We start from the raw sequence: 12,663 nt of genomic DNA on the forward strand, positions 1-12,663 counted from the left end.
TTCTATTATGAAGAATTCAGTTCCCCTTTTCCTTGTTGCATTACAATTGCATCTATAAAAATCTAGTCAACAAGAACAAATTTATGTTGCTTAGATTTTTATCACAGCTTTTTTCTTATACAAACACACAAGGTGACAAACTTACCAATACTCCATTTTCCCCTTATTTTCCCCACAAGTCTATGAGATGAATTTTACCGAGAGAGAATGATTGGATCAAAAGTTGTCCAGCCTGTTTTTTCATGCCTAAAGCAAGAATAGTTAGACTCTTAGGTTCTAGCCAACACCTTAACTACTACAGCAAAGTCTCATTTTCTTGTAGAAGGTGGAATTTTAGAAACTTGTCAATTGTGTGTGTGTGAGAGAGAAGCTATTCAGATTTTGGATATCTCAACCTCACTTTTAAAAAAATGTATTGCATCAAAATAGAAGAAGCAGTAGGAATGGATGAAAGAAGATAGACCAGCCTTATTTCAAGGAAGAGGAAATTGGTACTTGAGATTGAAAGGGATTGCTAAATACACACTTCGTTTTTACTTCCACCCTTGTAGGCTTTTGAGGAGAAACATCTCACCTCCCTTAATCCCATTAAGCAATTCTCTGCATGGTTTGAAGAGGCCATGAAGTGTCCATCTATTGGAGAAGTCAATGCTATGTGTTTAGCCACTTGTACCAAGTAAGGTTTGCATCCGCATGGCTTATCTTTCTGCTGCTTTGTTATCTATATCTGTGTTTTATCTTTCTTTCTGTTTTCTGATTTTTTATCTCTTCTCAGGGAGGGGAGACCTTCTGCGAGGATGCTGCTTTTGAAAGGATTTAATCCGGAAGGCTTTGTTTTCTTTACCAACCATGAGAGCCGAAAAGGAAGGGAACTGGTGAGAGTTGCCTTATGAAAAATAATTATTGGAGAAAGACTGAAGCTCATAAGCTGAATGTCTTATGTTTGAAAATGATCTATACATTGGGGACAGGAAGACAGCATGAGGAAGGGAAGCAACAAATTAGTAAAAATTTTGTTCTGTATGACTGTAACTTGTTGCTTATATCCTAAGATTTTTATTAATATTGCTTCTTCATTGCTTATTTGACCCCTATGACAATCATTAAGGGTCGTACCACATGGTTCTTGACAAATGTATATTTTATTTTATGTACGCTGAGAGCATATGCACCAAGACAAATTCCTTGTGTGTCCAATCACACTTGGCCAATAAAATTCTATTCTATTCTATTCTAGTTATTATATGCAGTTCAAGGAAAGATGAGAACTTTGCTTATTTTGCCTATCTCTGCTTTTGTTAGCCATGACCCCCCAGAGATTCATACCACCCCCACTCTCCCTGTCTTCTGAAAGGCCTTGAAAACAAACTTATGTTGGCAGGCAAGAACTGTTGAGCAAGAACTCTTCGCTCCAGCCAGTAGTATGAATGAGTGATGACTGCATGCTGCTTATATTGGATTTTAATTTTGTACATGTTTTTATTCTATTTATTGGGGTACAGTATTTTAACTTTGTAAATATTTTACTGCTGTAAGCTGCCCTGAGTCCGCTATAAATTTGTGGCCTATAACAGTGTTTCCCAACCTTGGCAACTTGAGGATACTTGAACTTCAACTCCCAGAATTCCCCAGCCAGCATTTGCTGGCTGGGGAATTCTGGGAGTTGAAGTCCAAATATCTTCAAGTTGCCAAGGTTGGGAAACACTGGCCTATAAATTCAATGAATGAATGAATGAATGATTGACTGACTGACTGACTCCATGAAGGCACTATAGAACATGAATGTTCAACCTTTTGGCTTGCCTGGGCCACATTGAATGAAGAACTACCTTGGACCGCATATAAATTATATAATATAATTTATGTATATAAATCACGAGAATGGCATGGTGACCTAGTGGTGGAGATATTCATCTCCCACTCAAAAGGCTGAGAGTTCAATCCTAGGTAAGAGCAGATATTTCTCTCCTAGGACACAAATTTAATTTAATTTAATTTATTAGATTTGTATGCCGCCCCTCTCCGAAGACTCGGGGTGGCTCACAACATAACAGCAATACAATATAAATACAAATCTAATGTTAAAAACTTTAAATAACTAATTTAAAATACATTCAATTATCTTCTCCGTCTCACTTTTAGAGATTTCAGAGGTGTCTTTTATTCAAAGGACAATAATAGTTTCCACTCCCAATTGTTTTATATTCCTCTTTCTCATTATTTATAGGATTCCAACCCATTTGCTTCAATGGTCTTCTATTGGGAGCCTCTCAATCGCCAGGTAAAATGAGTATTCTTTTATTTTAATATAGGTAGCGGGGGAGAGAGAAGAACTTGTTACTCCATTTGTTTTTGCTCACAAGGAAATTGAAAGGGAAAGAGGATTTGGACTATTACAAAATATGGGATCAATTTTATAAGTGGTTAAAAGAAAGAAATGATAAATGAAGCAAAACTATACAGGGATATTTTTAAGAGTTTAATAGTAGAAGAAATCATATTTATAGTACAGATAAAGAAGAAGCAATCATATCATTAACAAAACAATGTACATATCTCCAAGAAGAACTTCGGACAGAAATGGAGTTGTAAATAAATCATGCTTTTTGTATGTTTGTTTATGTTGTGTGTGTACTAATTAATTAAAAATAAATAAATAAATAAACCTGGTAGTCACACTTGAACTTTCTGGAGGCTAAGACTTCAAGAAAGGTTATCGCAGATTGTCCTTTCAAATTTACCTTTGTATAAAGGTAAATTTGTATAAAGTGAAGACTTCAGCAGATGATTAAACCTTGCTGCAGCCAATGTTTGTTTCCCTCTGATTTATTCAGTGTGAAAAGTTGACTCCTAATCTTATTAGAGAATTGCATTTGTGTTTTCAGACTTAGAGATTGTTCTGCCGGTGTGTTTCAACCGCCCGTAATTACAGGGTAATTAGTCCAGGAAGACACACATCACACAATAAAAGGAAAACACAAAAGTTTTTATAAACAGAAAAACAGAAACAGCTCCCTTTTTAAATGTCAAAGGAATTTTCTGGTACACACAAGGCACAGGTTAAATGCAGTCCAATTGCTCACCCAATAACTGGGAAATTGAGTCAATTCCAGAGAGTTTCAAGTCCAGAGAGTCCACACACAATCTTGAACAGCACAAAAACCACGATCTTGACGAAACAATGAATCAGATAAACTGCCATGAGGCTCAAACACTTGGTTGCACTTTTATCTGTAGCACTAATTACAGCAGCCCCACCCAAACACAGATGGCCTCATTTTCTCTTGTAATAATCCTTCAGTTGTTGTCTCCTAAGCATCACTCTACGCATGCGTGGATGTGTCATTAATTCTTGTTCAGAATCCAGGGATGATACAGATGATTGATCTCCTGGGCTGTCTGCCAAACTCCCCTCTTCCCTGTCACTCACGCTTCCTTGGTCAGAGGAGGCTTCGTCGGCAGATTCCATCGGGAGCAAAACAGGCCTGCGGCATGTGGATGTTTCCCCCACGTCCACCTGCACATCCTTTGGGGCAGGAGCTGGGCCAGAGCTAACCACAACAGAGGTGATGATTCTGAAGTACTTCAGATTGTTTCAGAATTTCTTAGCTTAGCAATAGCACTTAGACTTATACCGCTTCACAGTGATTTACAGCCCTCTCTAAGCGGTTTACAGAGTCAGCGTATCACCTCCAACAATTCCGGGTCCTCATTTTACCCTCCTCGGAAGGATGGAAGCCTGAGTCAGCCTTGAGCCTGGTGAGATTTGAACTGGTGAACAGAAGCAGCTCGCAGTACTGCACTCTAACCACTGCACCACCAAGGCTTGGTGCCAGTGAAACTATCATTTAAGAAAAATGCTGAGAAGAAACATCTTCCTACTCTTCTTGATCTGACTGGGAGATTCTGAAAATAAAGTAATGATTTTACTGATTGGATCTAATGTTGGTCTTCAGAAAGTGTATAGGACCAAAGGACTTTATTTTATCTTCCTTTGGCCTGTAAACAGCAAGCCAAGAAATAGCCCTCTGGAATCAACTCCCCCTGGAGATTCGAATTGCCTCCACAATTCCCGTCTTCCGCAAGATGTTAAAGACTCACCTATGCCACCAGGCATGGGGGGATTAATTCCCCCCTCTCTTCTGACTATAGCACTTGAGAATGGTATGACTGTGCAGTATTGATTGCTTTTAATATTAAGGGGCTTTAATTCTACTTTTATTAATTGGATTTGTGTCATTGTTTACTGTACTTATTGTTGTTGTGAGCCGCCCCGAGTCTTCGGAGAGGGGTGGCATACAAATCTAATAAATTATTAGTAGTAGTAGTAGTAGTACTGTAGTAGTAGTAGTAGTATCCATAATTGATAGGCTGCAGCTTTGGAGAATGAATATTCAGTTAGTTCATTTTAGGGAATCAGATAAGAAATAAAAGATATTTCTCCGTGGCAAAACAGGCAGTCCTTGAGTTACAACCATTTGTTCAGCAAACAGTTTAAAGCCATGATGGTGCCGAATGTATGGCACTTAGCCTGGTCCCTGAAATTATGGAAATTGCAGTGGTCATGTGGTTAGACTTTGGGCACTTGGCCGCCTGCCTGCACTTATGACCACAGGGATGTTCCTTCACTCCCAAACACCTATCTCTCTCCCCCATCTCTTTCCTTTTGGTCCCCCTGCAAAATTCAGCCTCTGCTGCCTTCAACTGACCTTCCATCTTCTTTCCATGCTGACTTAGCTTACCTGGCTTGGAGTTGTGTGAAGCAACTGCAGGCACCCTCGTTTGTTTGTTTGTTTGTTTGTTTATTATTTATTAGATTTGTATGCCGCCCCTCTCCGAAGACTCGGGGCGGCTCACAACAGTAATGAAAAACAGTATAACAATGGGACAAATCTAATAATAAAATACATAAAAACCCCAACAATTAAAAACCATACAGCACATACACACCAAATGTGAAATATAAGAAAGCCTGGGGTAGATGTCTTAGTTCCCCCATGCCTGGCGATACAGGTGGGTCTTAAGTAACTTGCGAAACACAAGGAGGGTGGGGGCTGTTCTAATCTCCGGGGGGAGTTGATTCCAGAGGGCCGGGGCCGCCACAGAGAAGGCTCTTCCCTTGGGGCCCGCCAAACGACATTGTTTGGTCGACGGGACCCGGAGAAGGCCAACTCTGTGGGACCTTATCGGCCGCTGGGATTCGTGCGGTAGAAGGCGGTTCCTGAGGTATTCTGGTCCAATGCCATGTAGGGCTTTAAAGGTCATTACCAACACTTGGAATTGTGGCAGTTTCCTTGCAATTCCTAGGGAAGACACCTTCACATAGGCAGCAGCTTCCTCGCCGAGGGCCTGTTTGGCCTCTCCTCAGCAGCAGCAGGAGAAAGAAGGCAACAAAAGTCATATGGGGCTGCAGAGCTTAGGGATGCTGGGACCAGGGTTTTGCATCACATTGTTGAACTAGGGTTGCTGAGAGTTCACATTAGCAGTTGGGCTGAGCTAAGGAGTGTGTGTGTGCTGTAGCTTCTTGGGTCAGCTTTGGCTCAGGTGCTTCCCAAAGACCAGGTGGACCAAAAATCCCCTGAACTGCAGTGTGGCAAGCAACCCCAGAGCCATGGGTTTCTGTGGCTGTATTCCGCCTTGTAAAACAGGATTCAGGTGGCCAGAAGGCCAGAGATGGCTAGTGGGAAAAAGCAGTTTACGGGGGTTGAAGTAAGGGATGTAGTTCCTTGCTTGAGAAGAAGAGATGGTTGAGGCTGGGAAGGACCAAGCCAGAAATGGTCTGGATCGGGATGAGTCTTCAGCTAATGACCAGTGGGGTGCAGTTAACAATGGCAACAGGGATTCTGCTGTTGCTAAATGATGTGGTCATGTGACATCAAGCTTTATCAGTACATGATTATTGATGGAAATTCTGGTGCCATTACTATTGTAACTTAAGGACTATAAAGGTTAAAGCTTGATCTCAATGGGTTTTCCTACTTACTTACCTATAAAACCCTACATTAGGACCAGACTATTTACGGGACCGTCTCCTAAGGGTTGGCCTTCTCCGGGTCCCATCAACTAAGCAGTGAAGGTTGGCGGGCCCAGGGTGAAGGCCTCCTCTGTGGCTGCCCCAGCCCTTTGGAACCAACTGCCTCCCTGATATCAGTATCGCTATCACCGTACTGGCCTTCCGAAAGGCCTTGAAGACCTGGCTCTGCCGGTAGGTCTAGGGGCCATGAGAATTAACACCTAGTCATGGCCAAACAATGATTGTTTGGTATGCACGAGCATATGACTGTACAATGTACTTTAGGGTTTTTATTGACTGGTTTTATTGGGATTTTAACATTTGTATTGTTTTATATTTGACTTAGCACTGTATCTCTGTATTATTTTATATGTTGTAAGCCCTCCTAAGTCTCATGGGATTCTGCAGCATATAAATCAATTATATTAAATTAAACTCTGGTGTTGGGGGGGGGGCTTCATTCCCTTTTCCTTTGATGAAATTTGAGGAGAGCTATAATTTTAATCCTATAGCAGTGTTTCCCAACCTTGGCAACTTGACGATATTTGGACTTCAATTCCCAGAATTCCCCAGCCAGCAAATGCTGGCTGGAGAATTCTGGGAGTTGTAGTCCAGATATCGTCAAGTTGCCAAGGTTGAGAAACACTGCCTATGGAAATCTACCTATCCTGTGACAAAAGCACATCCTTACTTTGCTTCTCATTTTACCCCTTGAAATATACTTCCTGCAGGTACGCATTGAAGGCTCTGTAGAAAGGCTTCCAGAGCAGGAATCGGAGAAATACTTTCATTCGCGCCCAAAAAGTAGTCAAATTGGGGCTGTTGTGAGCCGTCAAAGTTCAGTGATTGCAGACAGAGAGGTGAGGAATGGTAGTGCCATGTGTTTTTTTTCAATTACATGTTTTTGAGGGGTGGGGGAGGGAATACCAATATTGAAACATTTCGGCCTTTCCATGTAGGATTACAATACATTTCCCCCCAATCACATATTCAGTCAGTCTCCTTGAATTTGCTTACCATGATTCTTTTCATTATAAAACTTTTATAATAAAAGAGCCAGTTTTATGTAGTGGTGAAGCTGTTGGCTTACAAATCATAAGACTAAATTCTAGGTCCCCCATAGGCATCGAAAGCCAGCTGAGTTACCTTGGCCAAGTCCTTCCTACTCTTGGGCCAAACATTCTCAGAGACTTGAAAAGTAGAGGAAGAAGTATTGATTTTTTAAAAATGGGATAAAAAGTAATTATAATAAGCTTGACGAATTGAGATAACCCCAAAAGCAAATTGGATGGACATAAAATGGATATAAATGTTGAATTGTTCAGTATGGATATTCTTCATCAGAACGATTTAATTACATTTTAGCATTTATATTTATATATCGCTTCACAGTGCTTTACAACTCTCTTTAAGTGGCTTTACAGAGATTAAGCATATTGCCCCCAACAAATTGGATCCTCATTTTACAGACCTTGGAAGGATGGAAGGCTGAGTCAACCTTGAGCCTACTGAGATTCGATCTGCCAAACTGCTGGCAGCTGGTGATCAGCAGAAGTAGCTTGCAATACTGCATTCTAACCACTGCACCACCGAGGCTCTTCGGAATTTCATTTTAAACATTGGTTTAAGGAAAGAACGGTGAAATCTGAATCACTTTGTGATGGTAATCTAGTTGTTAGTTGGTAATCTAGCACCCTTCAGATGTTATAACCTAAATAGTCCTTTGTGATGGGAGCTAGCCAAATCATGGATGATAAGTTGCCTATTTGTGCTTGTGTAGACAGTCATTGTAACTCTGTTATAAGTAATGGATGGAACATTAGAAAGACAGACTAACCACAAAACCTGCAACTGATCTCTGAGATATATATATTTTTATGACTTTCCCCCGCCCCCTCCAAATTAGAGAGCTCAGAATGTGGAAGTTAATGTAAACAGATTTAATGCATGTTGGTCAGCCTTTCAGAAGTTAAAAATATACCAAGACCCATTGATAGCACAATATGCTTGCTCACCATCAGTGGCCTGCAAATCCATGTAAAATAATGAGCACATACTCTCTATGCTTTTGCAGTGTAGGTGTAATCTCCTTTATGATAGATGGTAGCAAGGGTGGGTCCCCCCCTACCTTCGTTACCGGTGCACTTTGCGATGTTTTGCATATTCTGGCAATTTTTCTTCTATGCATGCTCAGAAGATGGTTTTGGGCGGAAACACAACTGAGGAGCTGCACAGCTGTGCTTTGGATGAAGAAATAAAGGTTGACATTCACCCGTGGGCGGGTGGGCCACAGAAGAGGAGGAGGAGAAGCCGTAAAAATAACGAAAAAAAATGCCAAAAATTACAGAAAAAAGATGGCGGTGCACAAGGACCGGCACAGACAGAACCAGATCCGTGACACCAAAATTACATAACCAGAGGGTCACTAATGGTTCGGGCGATCTGGTTTGAATCAGAAGGAACTCACCTCTGGATGATAGTCCTAAAAAGTAAATCTGCACCTTGGTAATCTATGAGAGTATATGTACAAGGCTCCATTAGCAACTTATAATACCAAACTTCTTCTTTTTTTGCTTGTTATGATGATCTGCTTGATGACTTCATAGTAATGTCCCTTCTGTTAGTATTTAAGGAAGAAGAATGCAGAACTAGAGGAGATATATCGAGATACCAAAGTGCCTAAGCCAGCATATTGGTGAGTTGGACCTTCATGTGCATTTTTGCAATGGGTGTTTCTACTCTGAATTCATCATTAATTCACTGTCATTGTGGTCTCTGAAACCAGAATGGTTACAGGTAGTTACAACACTTTATTTAGCGACTGTTCATAGTTACAACTGCACTGAAAAAAAATGATTTACGACTTATATCTTCATACTTACAACTTTCCCCATAATCAAATGATAAAAATCTGACGTGTATTTTTAAAGATTGCAGTATTTGGGGGGGAGTCATATGATTTCCATTTACAGCCTTCCAAAAAGTCAATGGGAGGAAAAACCTGATTCTCTTAATGTGTGTATGATTCATTTAAGAGCTGCAGTGATTCATGTAGCAACCTTGGCAGAAAAGGTCATAAAATTGGACATGACTCACTTAAACAATCTCCTTGCTTAGCAATAGAAAATGTGATTCCATTTGTAGTCAAGGACTACTTTATAACAATGGATAGCTGGAAACCTTAGTTTGTGACAAAACAAGTGTGGAGTGGAACAAACTGAAATGGCTCTCCATTGTTAACACCACTCATATCACTTTTGATTTTAAGCTGATATGAAAATTGTACCATAACTATTCTCTTGGATTATCATTTGGATATACAGTATAGGTATTTCCTAGATAGAGTCCTCAAATCCATATTTTTGTAATTCAGTTTCCACTTCAGAGGAAGCTAGAAAACTTTTATAATTATGTCAAATTTATTTATATAACTCTGTCATTTCCGTTTTGCATAAGAGGAGTATAAAAACAAATTCCAATTTATTCTAATTCCTATCTAAGCATGGCACTCACTATCGTCTCTTTCAAATATTGTTTTCATCATAGGGACCAGAAAATTATTTTATTTCAGAATTTAAGATTACAGTGATCCCTCTATTATCGCGAGGGTTCCGTTCCAAGACCCCTCGCGATAATCGATTTTTCGCGATGTAGGGTTGCGGAAGTAAAAACACCATCTGCGCATGCGCGCCCTTTTTTTCTATGGCCGCGCATGCGTAGATGGTGGAGTTTGTGTTCCCCGCCGCCCACGCAAAGGGGAAACCCAATTTGGCTCCTCGCTGCTGCTGCGCTACCGAGCAGATCAGCTGCTGGGCGGCCGAAGGAACCTTCCCTGGGTCTTCCCCCTCTTGCTGGCGGGCGGGCGGGCGGGCGGTGGGCATCAGCGAGGAGCCGGGGTTTCCCCTTTGCGTGGGCGGCCGGGAAGACCCAGGTTGGGGGTTCGGGGGGGGTGCTGGGAAGCCCCCCAGGCTGGTTGCGACCTTTTAAAACAGCCGCGCCGCTTCCCAGCTGAGTCCTGAAGCCAAACACGGAAGTTCGCCTTTGGCGTTTGGCTTCAGGACTCAGCTGGGAAGCGGCGCGGCTGTTTTAAAAGGTCGCAGCCGGCCTGGGGGGCTTCCCAGCACCCCCCGAACCCGGGATGGGGGTTCGGGGGGGTGCTGGGAAGCCCCCCAGGCCGGCTGCGACCTTTTAAAACAGCCGCGCCGCTTCCCAGCTGACTCCCGAAGCCAAACGCGGAAGTGGTTTTTTAAAAAATTAATATTTTTTTAAAATCGCGATATAGCGTTTCGCGAAGATCGAGATCGCGAAACTCGAGGGATCACTGTAATGGATAACTGAGTTCTGGGCAATATTCTGTGTCCAGTAATACAGTGATTCTTGCATAGACACAAAGTTTTTGTCCAGGGTTCATTATTGCCATTGACAAGTGTTTTTGTGAGCCATGCCTCTAGTTCTGTGTTAATGATGAATGAAGAAGTCACAAAGTCATGGCTTGCTTTTGTTAAGTTAAGTTTATGCCATGGACAATCTGCTGACTAAGTGTAGTCTTTGGACTTTTTTATGCTTCTCCCTCCCTCTACATTCTTTTCTTTTATTTTCCTTAGAATTGCTTTAGATATTTTCCTTAGAATTGCCAAGAGAGATAATGCTGAAATATCTATATTTTTCCAGAGACCCTGATAAGATGGCCATTTTCTCCCTGCTTATGTTCCCCCTCTTGGTCCATTTCTGTTAAAAGGAGATAAGTTTTCCCTACTTTAACGGGATGATGCCTTTGTGGGCATGTTCATTTGGCCTTCAAGCCATTGTCTTATTGGTTGTGACGACCTGGCCTGAATCGTTCAGCCTAGTCTGGATTTACAACTTGTAGATAAAATCTAACTTTTACTTTTACTATTATTAATAATAATAATAATCTTTAATTTGTATGCCGTCCCTCTCTGAGGACTCGGAGCGGCTCACAACAACAATACATAATATACAAATCTAATGTTGAAAGAACAATTTAAAACCCTTATTATAAAAAACACACAACCTAACAAACCATACATAAAAAACCATAGTAGCTAAGGGGCATATCAATTTCCCCATGCCTGGTGACATAAGTGGGTTTTCAGGAGCTTTCGAAAAGCAAGGAGGGTGGGGGCGGTCCTAATCTCTGGGGGGAGTTGATTCTAAAGGGCCAGGGCCGCCACAGAGAAGGCTCTTCCCCTGGGTCCTGCCAGACGGCATTGTTTAGTCGACGGGACCTGGAGAAGGCCAACTCTGTGGGACCTAATCGGTCGCTGGGATTCGCGCGGCAGACAGCGGTCCTGGAGATATTCTAGTCCGATGCCATTTACGGCTTTAGGGGTCATAACCAGCAACTTGCTGTGGTGCTGTTTTTTTCCAGGGGAGGATACATCTTAAAACCAGAAGTCATAGAGTTCTGGCAGGGCCAGACCAACCGCTTACATGACCGCATCGTCTTCCGACATCTCCAGGACAGCAGCACAACCTTGGACCCTATCACTCACAGAGGGGAGGGCAACTGGGTATATGAGAGGCTCGCTCCTTAAACAGCTTGCAGGATTTGTCTTGGCAGCATCTCTCACGACAACCTTCCCCGAGACAAAGAAGATGAAAAACCAAGAGAATAAAATCCTGGGTCTGAAGTAAGAAGACCTGCAATTCAGATTTCTGCCAACCATAAGTAACTTTGGACTAGTCCTTAACTATTCACCTATTTTATGTCACAGTTTTTGGTGAGGACAAATTGAGGGTTTCTTCAGTGCAAATTATCCTGAGAATATGTAAGAGTGGAAGAATCTTAATGAAAAGGGTTGAATTCTCAACAACCATAACCTGCACCCCCAAAATACTTTCCAGAGAGGAGGTAGCACTGGTATGAACATAATAGAGTGGCCTAGTTTTGTAGTTCATATTGTAAATCTACACTGCTCAAAAACATTAAGGGGACACTCGGATAATAAATCCTAGATCTGAATGACACTGGTGAGGTTGTAAATTGAGGACTTAACAGTTCACTTGAACAATGATGATCGTTTAAGCCACTCCCACCAGGTCACATGGCCAGCAAGCCACTCCTACCCAGTCACATAATCATCAAGCCACACCCACAAAATAACACAGTAGCAGTAAAAATTTTCATTGAACACTTTGTTCTGTACAAAGTTGAATGTGCCGACAACAAAATGAAATTGATTGTCAATCAGGGTTGCTTCCTAAGTGGACAGTTTGATTTCACAGAAGTTTGATTTACTTGGAGTTATATTGTGTTGTTTAAGTGCTCCCTTTATTATTTTTTTCAGCAATGTATGTTCTAAGGTGCCAAAATAGAAACTTTAGTTCCTAATACCATGAGAAATTTGTCTTTTCCCATAGCCTTAGGTGACCCCTGTGAAACAAAGGGGTCCCTACCTCCAGGTTGGGAACCACTGCATGGACACTTCATGGAAACTTCCCTGGAGCCCCAGAGTGCAAAAAAAAAATGCCCAATAGGCAAACCAGAAGTTTGGAAAACATACTTCCGGTTTGCCCGTTTTGCTGTTTTTTGTACTCCAGGGCTTCAGGGTAGCTTCCTGAAGTCCCAGAGTGCAAAAATAGTACCCAAAGGGCAAACCGAAAAATGCACTTACGGTTTGCCCGTT

At 41.7% G+C, this 12,663-nt stretch overlaps 1 protein-coding gene across 1 annotated transcript in view; it reads left to right on the forward strand.

Annotated features, from left to right (window-relative positions):
• The window catches only part of PNPO (pyridoxamine 5'-phosphate oxidase), a 13,220-nt gene extending 852 nt beyond the window's left edge, over positions 1 to 12,368 (forward strand). Inside the window, exons 2-7 of the mRNA XM_070727415.1 lie at positions 552 to 676; positions 776 to 875; positions 2,228 to 2,281; positions 6,745 to 6,873; positions 8,638 to 8,708; positions 11,406 to 12,368. Of these exons, the coding sequence (XP_070583516.1) occupies positions 552 to 676; positions 776 to 875; positions 2,228 to 2,281; positions 6,745 to 6,873; positions 8,638 to 8,708; positions 11,406 to 11,571 (645 nt within the window). The 3' untranslated portion in view covers positions 11,572 to 12,368. The remainder of the gene's footprint in view (positions 1 to 551; positions 677 to 775; positions 876 to 2,227; positions 2,282 to 6,744; positions 6,874 to 8,637; positions 8,709 to 11,405) is intronic.
• The last annotated feature ends 295 nt before the right edge of the window (positions 12,369 to 12,663 follow it).

Source organism: Erythrolamprus reginae, chromosome Z (genome assembly GCF_031021105.1).
Source record: "Erythrolamprus reginae isolate rEryReg1 chromosome Z, rEryReg1.hap1, whole genome shotgun sequence".
In the NCBI taxonomy this organism is placed as follows: Eukaryota; Metazoa; Chordata; class Lepidosauria; order Squamata; family Dipsadidae; genus Erythrolamprus; species Erythrolamprus reginae.